Consider the following 15825-nt stretch of genomic DNA (forward strand, 5'->3'; position numbering starts at 1 on the left):
GCCCCAAATAGAACTTGACCAAGAGGATCGGTGACTGGGGCCTTGGCATCTTATGTTATTCAGTTCAACTTCATGATGCTTATGGTGTTTGATCTGAGGGCAAATCAGAGACGTTCTGGCATTTCTTCACACAGCTAATTGAGTACATTTACCATGGAAAGGACAAACTTTTGCAGATTCTCACCTAATTTGCTGTGCATGGACAAATGCAGTCGTGCCTGAGAAGTGATAGCAATGACTGCTGTTGAAATCAGAGGAAAATATGTGCATGGCTAACGGAAAGAGAAATCTCAATACAGAGAGAGAAAAGTGAAGAATGAAATAAACCTGTTCAAAGACCTTAAAAAGGATTGTCTCTAACAAAAGTCGTTTTGACTTTCAATTCAATAAATATTTTTAAAGTGCATGCATGGTAGTATGGGGGAAATTAGAATTTAGAAATTAACCCTGGCTCTGACCTCAAATACTTCTTGATATGATATGAGAAAAAAAGACACAGACACAAATAGCCATAGTTTCATGTAGTCTTTGATAACATCTGTCATGGAAATTAAAAATGTAATGAAATCACAGAGGACAGACAAGGTCATTGGACAAGCTGGAGCATTGGGCAAGACCTACTACGAGACACGTTTGTTTCGGGTCTGGAGGTTGTGTAGCGTTTACACAGGTGGCGTGGCAGAGGGAGGAGCTTTCTAGACAGATTAGTACAAGGAGAAACAGATGTTGTGGAGTGCAAATCATGTTCAGTGAAAAAGTAGGAATCTTACATGACGGAAAGCATTGAGAGGATGGGGCCAGTGATCTTGCACTTGGAGTTAAAGGGCCTAGGCTTGAGTCCTGTGTTCCCCATTTACTAGATTTATGACCTCAATCTCCTTGAGCCTCAAATTCCTCATCTGTGGAATAGGAATAATGACTCAGACCTCACAATTATGAAGATTAGAAGTGAGTACTCTGTGTGAAATCTCCACCCAGCAAAGTCTGATATGCAACAAAAATTTAGCAAATGTTGGCTGAACCTAAGTAACTAGGCTTAATTTTATAGAAAATGGAGAGCTGATAAGGTTTTTGAGCATGAAAGTAACATGACCAGAAGTAGGCATTTGGAAATTTATCCCTGTAGTACTGTGTGTGTAGAATGAATTCAAGGGTGGCCACTAGCACAGATTTGAGTTAATGGGAGCCTGAAGCAGAGCCACACTGGGAGGGGATGTGGAAGAGGTGATGAGTATGAGTGTTTGAGGGCCAATGGTGCTGGGATCTGCTCCTGGAGACATAGACGACTGTTTAGAAACTCATGCTCCGGGTTCTGTGGCTCTTTACTCAAGTAGTGGCATGACTTTTACTGAGATTTTTAACCTCTGCAGATCCCCAGTTTTCTCATCTGTAAAACAAAGAGGTTAGAAAAATCTCTAAGTGTTCTTACAGCACTAAAATAGTTCATACCTATTTGAATCAATAAAATTTGTGAAGCTAATTAAATGGGAAGGCAAACAGCATAAAGGAGGAAGAGAACCTGAAGGTAGTGTAAAGCAAAAAGCTTTAAACATGAGTTAGCAGGTCAGTGACTGATATCATTGCTAGGAGTGTGGAAGAGAGGAAAATGAACAGGCTTGGGGGACAATATGATGGATGTCATTTCTAACAGTTGAAAGGGCTCTCCTTCAAAGAATTAGACTTGTGGTTTTATGAGTCCTCAAGAAATCACTTATTTTATATTATCTCTCATCCTGTAAACATCAGGTTTGAAAGCAAATATTTTTCTTTAATTTACAGATTCTTTTCATTGGAGATTCAACCAATAGAGGAATAATGTACTATCTGATCGAAAGACTAAATGAAACCTTGCAAGAATGGCAGAAGGTCCATGGCACAAAATTCTACCACAATGTCAATGGTGGGAAGACTTTGGTCAGTTATTCCTACTATCCCCAGTTCTGGATAAGCCCTTCGTTGAGACCAACATTTGAAAAAGCACTTGAACATCTCTTGCAAAGGTACAATGGAACTCTTATGTATGGCACAATGCCATAATGTGCTGATGTTTTACTAGCGGTCATAATGGCTCACTGTATATCAAATGTGCTGAAAAGCTTAAATGCCAAGTAATATGGCTGAAAATGAGTTGGAAACGACAAGGGGGTCCTGTGACCAGGATGCTAGATATGGTTCAGTGAAATGTGAGGCACTGCTGTTAAAATGTTTGCCATCTGTTTCAAGGCAACATGTGTTGTTTTCCTTCCTGGATTTCAGATCACGTCCCCTGGAGAATACAGGCCAGACCGTATTGGTCGTTGGTGGTGTTCAGTGGCTTAATTCCAATCACCTACAAATTATTCACAAGGTTTTGAAGAGGTAGGTTTCTGAAGTAATAACTGTCATTAGTATCCTAAGTTAAAAAGAAAAGTCACCCTTAATGTGACTAAATTTCATCAAGATTTTATCTAAAGAGCAGTTTGTAATTTAGAATAACATACTTGAAGTCTAGTTTAAAATGTTTCAAAATACTTTCGTATCCAATCACTGGATGGCATTTCATTATCCAAATTTGAATTTACTATGGGTAAAAACATGCCCAATGGCACATAAAACTCTACCCACAAAAAAAAAAACCCTAAAATGTATCATATTTATAAAATGAGAATTTAGTCTTATAAGCTAATTATCACATTCTAGAAGAATTCCAGTGTATTTGTTTATGTAAGCACAAACATCTAGAAATGTAATCAAAGTTTATGACCTCAGAATTCTGATTCACAGGGAAAATTTACTCAATATCCTTGTGATCATCAAAACTTTGGGAATTGGATTTCATCTCCCAGTGGATGGACTGCATTTCTTGACACAGGTAGGCCCATTCCCTCCAGGCTATGTGAACTTTGTGGTTCTTATAAGAATCTTTGCTGGTGTCTGAAAAAGAACCCACAAGACACTACGCAATACTCAGCGGCCTTCATAAAAATCAAAGGAGGATAATATAGTTAAGGATTATGATTTCAAACCAGTTATAATTACTCCGGGAAATAAGGAGACCATATCACATGAATACATTGTGGATGCTTTGAGCTCATAAGGGAAGAAAAGGGATGCCGAGCTATGAAAAAAACAAAGAACTGGGGGGTAGATGAGAGAGACTAGGCTTTAAGTATCCCCTTACCCCACTAATGTTTCATACACCTTTAAAGACTCATGCTGGAACCACAAATGAAATTGTCAGTATCAATGAGTACTTTGGGGAAGAGTGGCTTTTTTGAAGATGATTTCTGACTGATTGCTTTTCAAAAAAAAAAAAGTCTTTGAAGTAGTATCATTAGTTTTTCCTTTCCTTGGATATTCATAAGTGGGAGGAGTTAGAAGCCTCTGACCAGTTCTTCTCGAAAAGAGTAAATTAGTCTCAACACTGAATAGAAGTCTAAGAAAAGAAAAGGCAACATCTGTAGGCAAGAGAACCAGCTGCTCTTGTTCAAGTGAGGAGAGTTCACTGGCAGGCAGGTTTGTGTGCAGTTGCTTCAGGGAGCTCAGGGGAGCACTAGGAATTGGGGAGACAGGAAGCTGTCCGTGTACTGTGTAAACTGAGTGAGATTTATTTTTGTATAATAATGTTGAGCTCTCCTAGCTCTCCCCAGTGCAGATTACACAACCCCCTCTCCCTTCTTGCCACCTCGCCTGCCAAGATGCTAGATCTGTGATGCAAAAACAGAACTGGTAGAAAGTGGCCCAAGTCAAGCCTCCAAATTCAGCTTCTTGGAGTTAGTGTGGGGAAGTTAGGGTCACTTAAAATGAGTGCAGGTAGTTTGCATGTTGGGTAGCTGAAGGGTTGGAGACTGTGAGGGATTAGACGAGGGCTCCTTTGATAATTTTTGCTGTGGGTTTTGAGTTAAATCTCCTTTAATGTTATTTGAAGGCTATAGTCAAGGTTACAGTTGATTCTTGAGAATTCTTCTCTGAGCCCCACTTTCCTCCTTGCCAAAACTGGAGTACTTAGGGCCCCTACTTATATGTAGGTTCCTAACTCTGAATCAGTTCATCTCAGCAGATAGCAAACTTTTCTACAGCACTTGCTTTGTGCCAGATCCTGTGTTAAATACTATGCTTCCCACCAGGGCTTTGATGGTCCTTATCAGTCTTTTCAAACTGAATGAAGGCAAAAGGAGGGGAGAAATGGAAAGGAAAGAATAGAATGAAAGAGAAAGGGATAATATCAAGTGGAGGCAGAAAATAAGGGTGAACTCAATCATAGGCTTCCATGGCCATTCACGAGCTTGCCTCTGCCTTCCTCTGTGGACTCATCCCTACATATACACAAACGTGCGCACACACACACACACACACACACACACCACTACTGAGCTCAGTCCTACTGGGAAACTTTCAGTTTCTCAAGCACACCATGCTCTCAGACACTTCCAGGTGTTTGAAATCACTGTTCCTTCCTCATGGAGCCCACCTCTCACCAACTCCTCACCTGAACAACTTCCAGTCACCCTTCCCGTGTTAGTTTACCATGGGGCAGACTTAACTGATGCACTAGACTCAATTGGCTACTCCTGCTATGAGCTCCTATAATAATGTCTTGTGACTTTATTCATGTCGCTCAACAGATACAATCCTTGGTTGTCTGTCTCCCCTGCTAGACTAACCTCTGTGAGAGCAAGGACTGGGGAGGGAGGGCTGCATTGCTCACTCTGGTACCCCAAATGCAAAACCCAATTCTCAGCAGATGGTAGATTTTCAAAAAAATACCCCATGCAAGGAGTGAGTGATACTTCATATGATTTAGCTGCTCCCAGATCGCCCCTTCAAGGCTGAAATATTCATTCAACTGGGCCACTGGGAGTGTGACCCAGTAAGGACTCACACCTGACTGCTGACAGTACTGCCTTTCTCTGCAGAGCCCCAACTTGCCAGTGCAGGAGTACCAAGATTCAGTCCCCTTTCCCCAATTGGGCCATCCTGGAGGGACAATGCCAGCTCTAAAACTCCCAGGGGGATGCACAAAAAGCCTCTGTTGGAGCTACATCACTTCCTTATAAGTGTTTGATCCCCCAAAGCACTCTACTGTTATGCAAATTCCCATCTCAGAATCTATTTCCCAGAGAACCAACCTTTCTCTAGAAAACTCTCTTAAGAAACTGCTTACTGTAGGGGCGCCTGGGTGGCGCAGTCGGTTAAGTGTCTGACTTCAGCCAGGTCACGATCTCACGGTCCGTGAGTTTGAGCCCCGCGTCAGGCTCTGGGCTGATGGCTCAGAGCCTGGAGCCTGTTTCCGATTCTGTGTCTCCCTCTCTCTCTGCCCCTCCCCCGTTCATGCTCTGTCTCTCTCTGTCCCAAAAATAAATAAACATTGAAAAAAAAATTTAAAAAAAAAGAAAAAAAAAGAAACTGCTTACTGTAAAGTTCCATATACCTTTCATAATCAGACATATTAAAGTTGAGAAAATACTTGTAACTGGACAAGAAGAAGCCTGCAAACAATATTGAGCATCATGGTTCACATGATGGCACAGACGAAATTCACATGTGCTTCTTTGCTCTAGATTCCTTCAGTGGGAATTTTTTCTGTTCACTACTTTTATTTTGGGGGAAATAATGTCACATAAAGATTAGGTATGCTAGCACAGTGGAGAAGACAGAAAATTAGACCTATGTGTACTGCTTCTGTTACTTTGCAGCCTGATCAACAAATGCAAGTGATTCACTTTTTCACCGGGAAAATGAACAGCATTTTTGTCCTTTAGAAAAGGCAAGAGCAATCTCCTCCCTCTGTCAGTTTGGGTTTTCTAAGAAACAGACAGCAGACAAGATTAGCAAAATAAGGGGATTTATTAAGGAGAATGTCTGGAAAGGATAAAGGGAAGGGTGCCAAGTAGGCAGGAAGAGTTTCAGGGGATAGCACCAAGTGCATATCCCTCAATCTTGCACCAAATATTTTTTTGAGTGTCTACTATGCATTGGGCACTGTGGTTGGCTGTAATATGTCTGATATGAAGGGAGTGGAAGGATGGATGAGGTAGGAAGAGTCTCAGACTACAGGTCAGTCTAAGAAAATCCTAACCAGGCTGATGAGGAATCTCAGAGTTAGAGTAGTTAGTGCAGGGTGCCTCTTCTCAGCATTGGATCTGAATTAGACTTTCTGCCAAGCACCATCGTTGCTTTGAACATGCTTGGGAGGGAGGGAAGAATATGATCCAAAAAAGCAGCGGCTGGAAATTTCACTCAATTCTGCTGCCCCCCTGAAGCACACTCCTCTTCTCTGGTGCCCCCACCTCCATCCAATAGGCAAACCTCACTCTGCTTTGGATCCTCTTCCTGAAGCCTCACTGTCCAGCTGTCCCCCTGCCCCTGCACAGCTATTCCTTCTTCTGACTAGCCCAGAGCCCAGCATATTTAAATCCATTAAAGGACTGAGCAAATGTTTACAAATCTATTTCTCCTGTTAGAATACAATGTCTTAAGACCAGGGGCCGTGATTTCTTTTCCCTTGTATTCTTGTCCCTTAGCAGAGCTAAGCACAAAACAGACACTAATTAATATTCAAATGACTAAATGAATAAAAGTCCAAATAGATGGAGACAGCCTTTGTGATTTTCAAATTTTGACTTTTAAAGTAAGACTTTTAAATATTTCAATGGGATGTTTGTGGGAAATAAAACTAATTTTCATAGAAGGAAAAGTTCCAAACTGTGTGTCATTATAGATATTTATGTGTTGGTGTTTTATATATACATAAATGTTTATATTTATATTTTGAATAAAAAACTGATAACACATCTTTACTTAAGAAATGAATGTGAAGGGCATCTGGGTGGCTCAGTCATTTGAGCCTCTGCCTCTTCATTTTGGCTCAGATCATGATACTCTGCATGGGGCTCCATGCTGAGAGTGGAGCCTGCTTAAGATTCTCTCTCTCCCTCTACCACTACCCCCCCCACTGCTCTCTCTCTCTCTCTCTCTCTCTCTGTCTCTCTAAAATAAAATTTTAAAAAATGCATGTGAAATTAAGTCTTTTTCCTGCAGTGGGATCTATCTGTAAAAAAGACGATACTTACATGATTTCTACCTGAGTTATTAAATCATAAAACAATCCTCAATAAAAATTCTCATTCTTCTCTCTTGCAATACAGAGTGAAGTTCAGAACTTATGGAAAGAAAATTTGATTATTCTGGATGCTGCAAAGACATATGGCTATGAAGTGGTTGACACATTTACTATAACGATGGGGCGATACAAAGAGTTTTTGCAGGGGACGTGTGGATGTCATTTCCATGAGGTATTTACGCTGGCTCTTTATTTATTGTATCTTTTGATTGGTTAGATTTCTCATTGTATCTTTAATTATATTCTGAGTCTTATTTTGTATTAAAAAACTATGTCCGGAGGAGATTAAATGATGTATTCACCATTACTCAGCCAGAGCATTTAGCAATCACAACTTGAGACTCTACAAAATAAGATGTTAAAAAAGAATTAGTTTTTATGTAGACATTTAAAAACTAGGATCACTGGTCAATGAAAGCAGGAAGATGGAAACGTGGAGAGCACTTGCCTTGACTAACAGACTCTCAACCTTCCCATAGGAAATTGTGGCCAAAGAAGGTATAAAATGTCTTTAGTGGAGCATGAAAATCAAGACAATTTAATGTGCTAAACTAATGAACGACCTTCTCCATTGGTTTATCTAATGCATTAAACAGGTGGGCCTGTGTTTTGAGTAGTCCCCAACACCCCGTGGTGAAAATTATTTCATTTGCAGTCAGTAATGTATTAGGCTAAACTGATAAGGTGATAGCAGACAATAATTTTAACCTCCCTTCCGCCCCACCATTTTTTCAAACTCTGTGATTATTTCCTCTTTATATCACTTGAATAAAATCTTAGTAAGTCCCATAACTTTAAAACCACTTTCAGATAATAAGAATGAAAAATTATTTTCAGGCGTAAGAAGAATGACAGTTCAGTACTAAAATTGCCCAGCCCTGTTATAACCACATGAAGTCATTTCCTTCCCCCAGCTCAGGACCTCTTGGGTCTCAAAGCCCAAAGGAGGAGAGAGGGTATAAGAGCTTTCTTTCCTCTTTCTCTCACCCCTTTCGTCACTGGGTCAGGTTAGGGAGATGTTAAGGACAATGAAAGTCTTACTTGACTGGTGTAAGCATAACCCATTGATGTGCTTTCTGGGTAGGGCATGCTAATTCTTGTTAAAGTGCTTTTGTAGACTTCCTTGAAGACCCTCCTTCCCACTGGGGCCCTCTGACTATGCCTTCCTTGATAGAGGCAATACCTGGGCCCCTTGATTTCCAATTGTCCCTCCCTCTGTTGTGGGTCACCTTGCCACTCCAGGCACCCTCCTGAAAACTATTCAAAATAGCACTAGGCTTCGATACTGTTGCCCACCTTTGATCCACCAGAAACACTCATGCACACTTGCTCTGCTGTTGCTAGAAATAGAGTTAGCTGCCAATACAGCCCTCTCTCTCTTTCACTCTTTCTTGCTCTTGGTCTCACTCTTGCTCTCTCATTCTCCCGGCCATCTTAAAGCTCATCTATAGCCACAGTGTCTCATACCAATTCTAATGATCCCCAAACCCTAAAGGACACACGTCCACTTCTTAAAGTTGGTCTCTCGAAGGCCCCTCTCATTTGGCTTGAAGCAAGGGTAAAGCAATTCCTTATGAGGGAGAAAGACTGTCAATCATCTGGACAACTCACATGGAAAATCTCTCTCTTCCTTCATCTTCATTTCCCTACTCTTTTAATGAGACAAAGGTTTGCAAAACTGGATTTTGTCTATACTTTTTCAAGTTTTGCATACATTGTTTTGGAGTATGAAGTTACTTGGCTCCTGTTGTTTGCTCTAGATCTTAGGAGCTTCTGCTGAAAGTGCAATGGAAGAAAAAACTGCAATGTCTCATCTGATCATTTTGCCAGACACGGGATCTCTTGTTCTTTCTCAAATGGCCCCCTTGGTAAACCAGAAGGCAGTCATTGGACTGACTAGGGAAATGACCACTAAAGGTTTCTTGCATCCTGTTTTTCAGCCTTAAGATGACTATCAGAATTCATTTTGGTCCTCAGATTTTTATGGCTACCCAAAGTTACTGACACTGCATTGGTTCTTCTGGATATGTTATATTTTTTCTATGTTATATTTTTTACATATAATTTTGTAGGACAAATGGAGCTGCATCTCAGGGAAGTGAGAGCCTGCACCCACAGTAGACAGCATGGCATTTTAAGTTTTCGTCTAGCAATTTGAAGCTTGGCCATGCTGTTGCAGCACAGATTTTACACTGTAGGAGACTATGTGTTTATTTATTTATTCCACACACAAAAAAATATAACACACTTTGAGTTCCTATTCTGTTTGCAAAAAGTTAAGACTTAGAGACACAAGAGCAGGTAGCCAGAAAGGGGAAAAAATAATCTTACAGCTGAGCCAGCCCAGTATCATAGTTGGCTGCAAAAACAAGTCAAAGGTTGCCAAAACCCACATAAAACAGGGACTTTGAAAGACAATATACTGATCTTTTTTTTTTTTTTTTTGCCTCTTTTAGAAAAGGTTTATTTATTTACTTATTTTTATATAATGTGTCTTCAATTAGTATTTTAGGGGAGGGTATCTGTTTTTCTTTTTCATCTTTAGTGCTTGGGAAGTCTAAAAAGGAGAAGTCTTCCAAAGATTTCCAGCATGGCTCCAATTAAAAACAGAAGATGCCCTTCCCACATGATTGCATTACATGTGTCTCCTGCCACAGCATTAACCGGTTGACACTAATAGTCATGGAATTTGAGAACTACAACAAAGGCTCTTTGAACCATCAGAACTAGAATATTGGCTTATAAATATTACTTATAAAAATAGCTTTAATTTGCATAGCAATAATTTAAGCATGTCAGGTGAAATTATGTCACTTATTTGACTTTATAATTATGTGTAATCATTATGTACAAATTGTTTTTTAAGCCCTATTTTTTAAGTTTATTTATTTATTTTGAAAGATAGCAGATAGGGGATAGCAGATCCCAGAATTTATCAGAGAGAGAGAGAGAGAAAGAGAGAGAGCAGGAGGGGCAGAGAGAGAGAGGGAGAGAGAGAGAATCCTAAGCAGGCCCCACACTATCAGTGCAGAGCCCAATATAGGGCTCGAACTCACGAACATGAGATCATGACTTGAGCCAAAACCAAGAGTCAGATGCTTAACTGACTGAGCCACCCAGGCGCCTCAAGCCCTATTTTTAATGCATGTTGACTTGGCAAGCTACATAGGTATCCTTCAAATTATCTTAATTGATTCTGGAGCAGCATTACCATTTTGAAGTTTTATTTTTTGAGCTAAAATACTTCTGGGGGCATTTGCCTTTCCAGTTACACTGCAGAGTGATAAGGTCATCTTTCTCAACTGGCTCTCTTCATCACAAAGTCTCTACACCCGTTCATCACTTTGGCATAATTGCTGCTTAAGTCTTGAACAAAATGCACCTCTTGTAGCTCAGGACGTTTCTACTGCTGACGCTGAGGTTTTAACAATCTTTCTACGCTATCACCCAACATCTTAAATCACTGTTAGCTTATTATAAAGAATCAAGAAAATCTAAAGGCCCTTGCAAAGTATGATTTGATGATTAATGTAGCAAGCCAGGGAAAAGGAGATTATTGGCCTCATGTAAAACATATTAAAGGACAGAAATTTGTTAATAATAACCATTTTTTCCCTCTGTGCTCATCTTATGAGCTGACAAAGCAATTTGTCATACAGGAATAGCAAGAATTAAAATCAGCTGTGCTAGAACCATGAGAATTTGAGTTTGTATCTTCTGGTGTTCAATTAAGCCGTTCCCACAATAGATCCTCACATACCTAAGAAGGATTGCTACAACAATTACAGTAAGATCTTGTTGCGTCCTCTGATTTGTCGTGAGGATTCTATCAGAGACATAACACACCTGCATCAGTTGACTCTTGTTGCCACAGGTAAGACGAGAGGTCTCGGCCCACCTCTTTCATGTGTCAAGTCACCACGAGAGAGAGTATGTTGCCGCCATGGATCTCTAAACAATTTCCCAACCGGTGTGCATCAATGTTGACTAAAATGTTCCTGCTGGTTAAAAAAGCAGGTGTTTCTCTTCATGGGCAGAAATGGAATTTTGTTTTCCCAACATTTATGCAGGACAACAAACAGGATCCAAGTAGTTTTTTCACAAGAGTGGTTTTGGATGGTGCTGTTAGTTATGTGGCAAACATCTAGTGTGAACAAGCTAAAACCTGGGAAGGATACAAAAATATTATCAGCCCAAACCTGGCTGCAGGAGGGGCAAAACCACAACAGTTACATGATTATTAATTAGTCTAATCAGCTGTGCAGACCTTATATGATATCTCTGTTTTCTGGCAGATGTAGCTACACCTCTTGCCTCAGTTCTCTGCCCCCCTGCAAAAAAAAAAAAAAAAAAAAAAAAAAAAAATCCCTCTGATCACTACCCAGCTCTAATACCACTAGGTTTCCTTTCATTCTGGAACCATGGAAAGAAGAAAAGATTGTTAGTTCTTTGTGAGAGATGGTTTCCTATTACTATTTAATCTTCATCTTATACTCTTGATTATTTAATTATGTAAACAAAAGCTTATCTGGCCTAGAAAAGTTTTCCTTCTGTGTTATGGGCTTAAAGTTTTTCCCTTTCTCCCTCAAAATTTAAAGAGTTGTCATAAACCCAATGAAGAAAACAGGCTTTAAATTCATTTATCCAGAAAATTGTGGTAATGACTTTTGGAGAAAAAAGAACAACTGATTCAAATACAGTTAGCGTGGATAGCAGATCTCAGAATTTATCAGCATGGCTATTTTTTTTTTAATTTTAACGTTTATTTATTTTTGAGACAGACCGAGACAGAGCATGAACAGGGGAGGGGCAGAGAGAGAGGGAGACACAGAATCCAAAACAGGCTCCAGGCTCTGAGCGGTCAGCACAGAGCCTGACGCGGGGCTCGAACTCACGGACTGTGAGATCATGACCTGAGCTGAAGTCGGATGCTTAACTGACCGAGCCACCCAGGCGCCCCTCAGCATGGCTATTTTTAATAAATTAGCAATGGCAATTTAATTCAACAAAATTTTGTGTCTGTGTGAGCTGTACTAACTACTATAAAATGAGCTAGGAGAACATTTTTTAGGGTCTCCTTGAGTATCTCAAACTCAACATATCCCCAAAGAGAGAAGTATAATAGTCCCTTTAAACTTTCTTCCCTAGAAGGCCTAGATTTTCTTTATTGCACTCTCATTTACAAACTAGTATCATTCTTGGCTCCTTCTTATCTTTCCCCAGCCCACAACAACCTCTGACCAGCTACTTACCAAGTCCTTACCTACTAAATATTCTGCTGAACCTTTCTCCATACTCTGTTCCAGTTGCCTCAACCTTGTTTATTCTTTTATTTAATTTGTTTGTGAGTCCAGTTCTTGAGCTAAATGGTAGTGATGCAAACATAAATAACAAACATTCTCTTCCCTCAAGACAGTGTAGTCAGGGGATCAGGCATAACAGCCCATATTATGAAACAATATGTTAAGTAGCATGTTATACATATAAATAGGATATTGTGATAACACCAAGAAAGGGCACTTAACCCAATCTGAAGATTGAGTGAACCTCCTCTTGAAAATTGTCCAAGTTGGTTGTTAAAGGATGAGTAGTCAGGCTAATAGGGTGATGGCAGAAAGGAGGCCATTCAACCCCATGGGACAATGTAAACCACATTAGCTTTGAAATAACTTGATGTTCTCAGGAAATCACAGGCAATTCTGTATATTGTAGAACATCGACTATAATAGGGTCCTGGGAAAGGTGGGCTAAGGCCAGATCATAGTTAAGAGCTGAGACTGTATCCTATAGGTAGTGGAGAGCCAATGAAAGGTTTTATAAAGAAATGAGATGGTCATATATTTGTTTCAAATAGGTAAGTCTGATAACATCAAGGGGGACAGAGTGAAAGAGGACAGAGTCTGGGAGAGAAGTTAGGAGACTTTTTCAGAAGTCAGGTGAGAGATGATAAAAGCTCGCCCAAATCAGGACAGAGACTGTAAGCATAAGAGAGAAGGAGAATACAAGCCCTATTTTAAAAATAAAACCTGTAGATCTTATCTGCAGCATGAGGGAGTAGAAAGACTCAAAGACGATTCCTAACTTGGATGATGGATTAGAGCTGAACCAGCAACTGAGTCAGAGAATGACAGAAGGTACAAGCTCAGGGAAAAGATGATGAATTCAGTTTTGAACATGTTATGTTTGAGATGCCTGTAGGACATCCAGGTGGAGATCTCTTACAGGCAGTTGGCTATACAAGTCTGAAGCTTGAGGTGCAGGGTGGGGCTGGAGATAAAAAGTTGGACGTCATCAAAAAACAGAACAGTTGAAACAATGAAAATAGATCATCCAGAAAAAGTGAGTAGAGTAAGAGGAACTGAGGATAGAACTCTTGGAGATGCCAATATTTAAGCAAAGTTTGGAGAAATAGGAACATTTGAATTTAGAAAATAAACTGATAGAGGAAAACTCTTAGTAGAGTGTGGTGCAACGAAAAGGCAAAAAGTGAAAATTTGTAGAGATCGAAATAGCATTAATGTTGTCAAATGTAATGGATAGATTTATTAAGATAAGGATTTTTAAATAGTCATGGATTTGGCATTGAGAAGGTCTTTTCTGATCACTTTAAGAGAAATTTCAGTAATTTCAGCCTCGGTGGCTCAGTCGGTTAAGTGTCCAACTTCGACTCAGGTCATGATCGCATGGTTTGTGGTTTCAATCCCCACGTTGGGCTCTGTGCTGACAGCTCAGAGCCTGGACCATACTTCAGATTCTCTGTCTCTGTCTCTCCGCCCCTCACACACTTGACTCTATTTCTCTCTCAAAAATAAATAAAAATTAAAAAAAAAAAGAGTGATTGCAGTAAAGGGGCTCCTGAGTGGCTCAGTCAGTTAAGCATCCATCTTTGGCTCAGATAGTGATCTCACAGTTTGTGAGTTCAAGCCCTTTGTCAAGCTCTGGGCTGACAGCTCAGAGCCTGGAGACTCCTTCAAATTCTGTGTCTCCCTCTCTCTCTCTCTGCCCCTCTTCCACTTGTGCTCTCTCTCTCAAAAATAAATAGACTTTTTTTTTAAAGAGCAATTTCAATAAAATTTTAGGGGCACAAATAAGACTACAATAGATTGAGGAGGTATAAGAAACGAGAAAAGGAGACTGGAAAGCCTTTCAACAAGTGAAAATAAGGAAAAGGTGGGGCACTCGGTTGAATGTCCAACTGTCCAACTCTTGATTTCAGCTCTGTCATGATCCCAGGGTTGTGGAGTCTGCTTAAGATGCTCTCTCTCCCTCTCTCTTTTCCTCTCTCTATCCAACCTCTCTCTCTGGAAGGAAGGAAGGAAGGAAGGAAGGAAGGAAGGAAGGAAGGAAAGAAGGAAGAAAAAAGAAAGAAAGAAATGGGGAAAGATACTGGACTTAGACAAAGTAGTCTAGGGTAGGAGGAACTGCTTTTCATGTTTATGGGCAGAAAGAGAATAATCTCTACCACAGAATACATCAAGAATACAAGAGGGCATAGGAGGAAGGCCCCTGATAATGTGGGGGAGGATCAAGTCAAGGACACTGTAAATAGTTGGTCGGGTGCTGCTAAATGAACAAGGTTGGCTGGAGGGCCTCTTCTTCTCTATGATTTATTTGCCCTAGACTTTTGCAATATTTTCATCTTAGAACCTTCACTTTCAACTACTCAAATTCATCCTTCGTATCCCCACCAGGATGTGTCTATAGTTCCAACCCAATGTTGTCATTCAAAACCTTTTGATGGCCGTGTAACTAAAGAGGAATCACATGAGCTTTCACTGCCTACCATTCCTAAACCCCTTTTGGGAGAAAGCGACTCTAGACAGTTTATTCCGTGTAAAATAATTTGTGCTCATTCCATCATCTGCAAGTGAATTCTAGCTTTTTCCACTGGATGATTAGATTAGAAATCAGTGCCTGCTGAAAATGAATTCCTTAGCCCTAAGGGAGCCCAGTCTTTCCTGGGATGGTTTGCTACAAAATCCTGTTCTGGAAGGAGCATCCTCTATTGAATGGTGGTAACAGCAATTACATCAGGGTCTCTCTCTTAAAAAGGATAATTAAATAAAAGATGAACGAAGAGTGCCAGTCACTCTATGTGAACTAGTGTTATGACCCCATGAGTCAGCTGTACATGCCAATTTCTGCAGTACTAGAACCTAGAATGTCAGTATGCCTAAGAAAGAGATGTTGACCCATAACTATTTCATGTTTTTTGCAGTAAACCCTCATTTTGGGGGGATAGTGCCAACCTTTAAAAGTCAAGCTAAGATGGGCTCTGCACTACCTTGATTACCATTTTCTACTTTATGTTTTGATGCTCTACCCAAGTAAAAACAGGATCTGTGGTTTGGGGAATTCTGTGTACTCCTCCACTGTAAAGATTCTCAAATAATATCAGTATTTTAAATGATCCAAAAAGCCGTTACAGCAAAGAAACTATTTAACTTAGTTTGACCCAGTTTTCCCCAAACATTTTTGACCACAGAACCACTTTTCTTTTTTTAATAACACTGTTAACACCTCACTAAGCACACTTTGGAAAAACTAGCGTACAGAAGGTCAAAAATCATGCATGGAGTACAGATTAAATGTGGCAGAATGACCGCAAGCATTTATCTTCTCTTCCACTTGAAACTCCACCAAAAGACTTTGAACACATAAAGCTATTCACCTCCCTCCCCCCAAAAAAGACAGAATAAGAAATAACTCATAAGAGATAAGAA

General features: G+C 40.1%; 1 protein-coding gene across 4 annotated transcripts in view; it reads left to right on the forward strand.

Moving 5' to 3' along the window:
- CPED1 (cadherin like and PC-esterase domain containing 1) overlaps positions 1-15825 on the forward strand; it is a 272086-nt gene that overhangs the window by 243653 nt on the left and 12608 nt on the right. For all 4 annotated transcript variants that reach the window (XM_043589341.1, XM_043589342.1, XM_043589343.1 and 1 more), the window contains 4 exons: positions 1780-2000; positions 2257-2358; positions 2764-2851; positions 7128-7274. In XM_043589341.1, coding sequence (XP_043445276.1) covers positions 1780-2000; positions 2257-2358; positions 2764-2851; positions 7128-7274 — 558 coding nt within the window. The remainder of the gene's footprint in view (positions 1-1779; positions 2001-2256; positions 2359-2763; positions 2852-7127; positions 7275-15825) is intronic.

Source organism: Prionailurus bengalensis, chromosome A2 (assembly GCF_016509475.1).
Source record: "Prionailurus bengalensis isolate Pbe53 chromosome A2, Fcat_Pben_1.1_paternal_pri, whole genome shotgun sequence".
Taxonomy (NCBI): domain Eukaryota; kingdom Metazoa; phylum Chordata; class Mammalia; order Carnivora; family Felidae; genus Prionailurus; species Prionailurus bengalensis.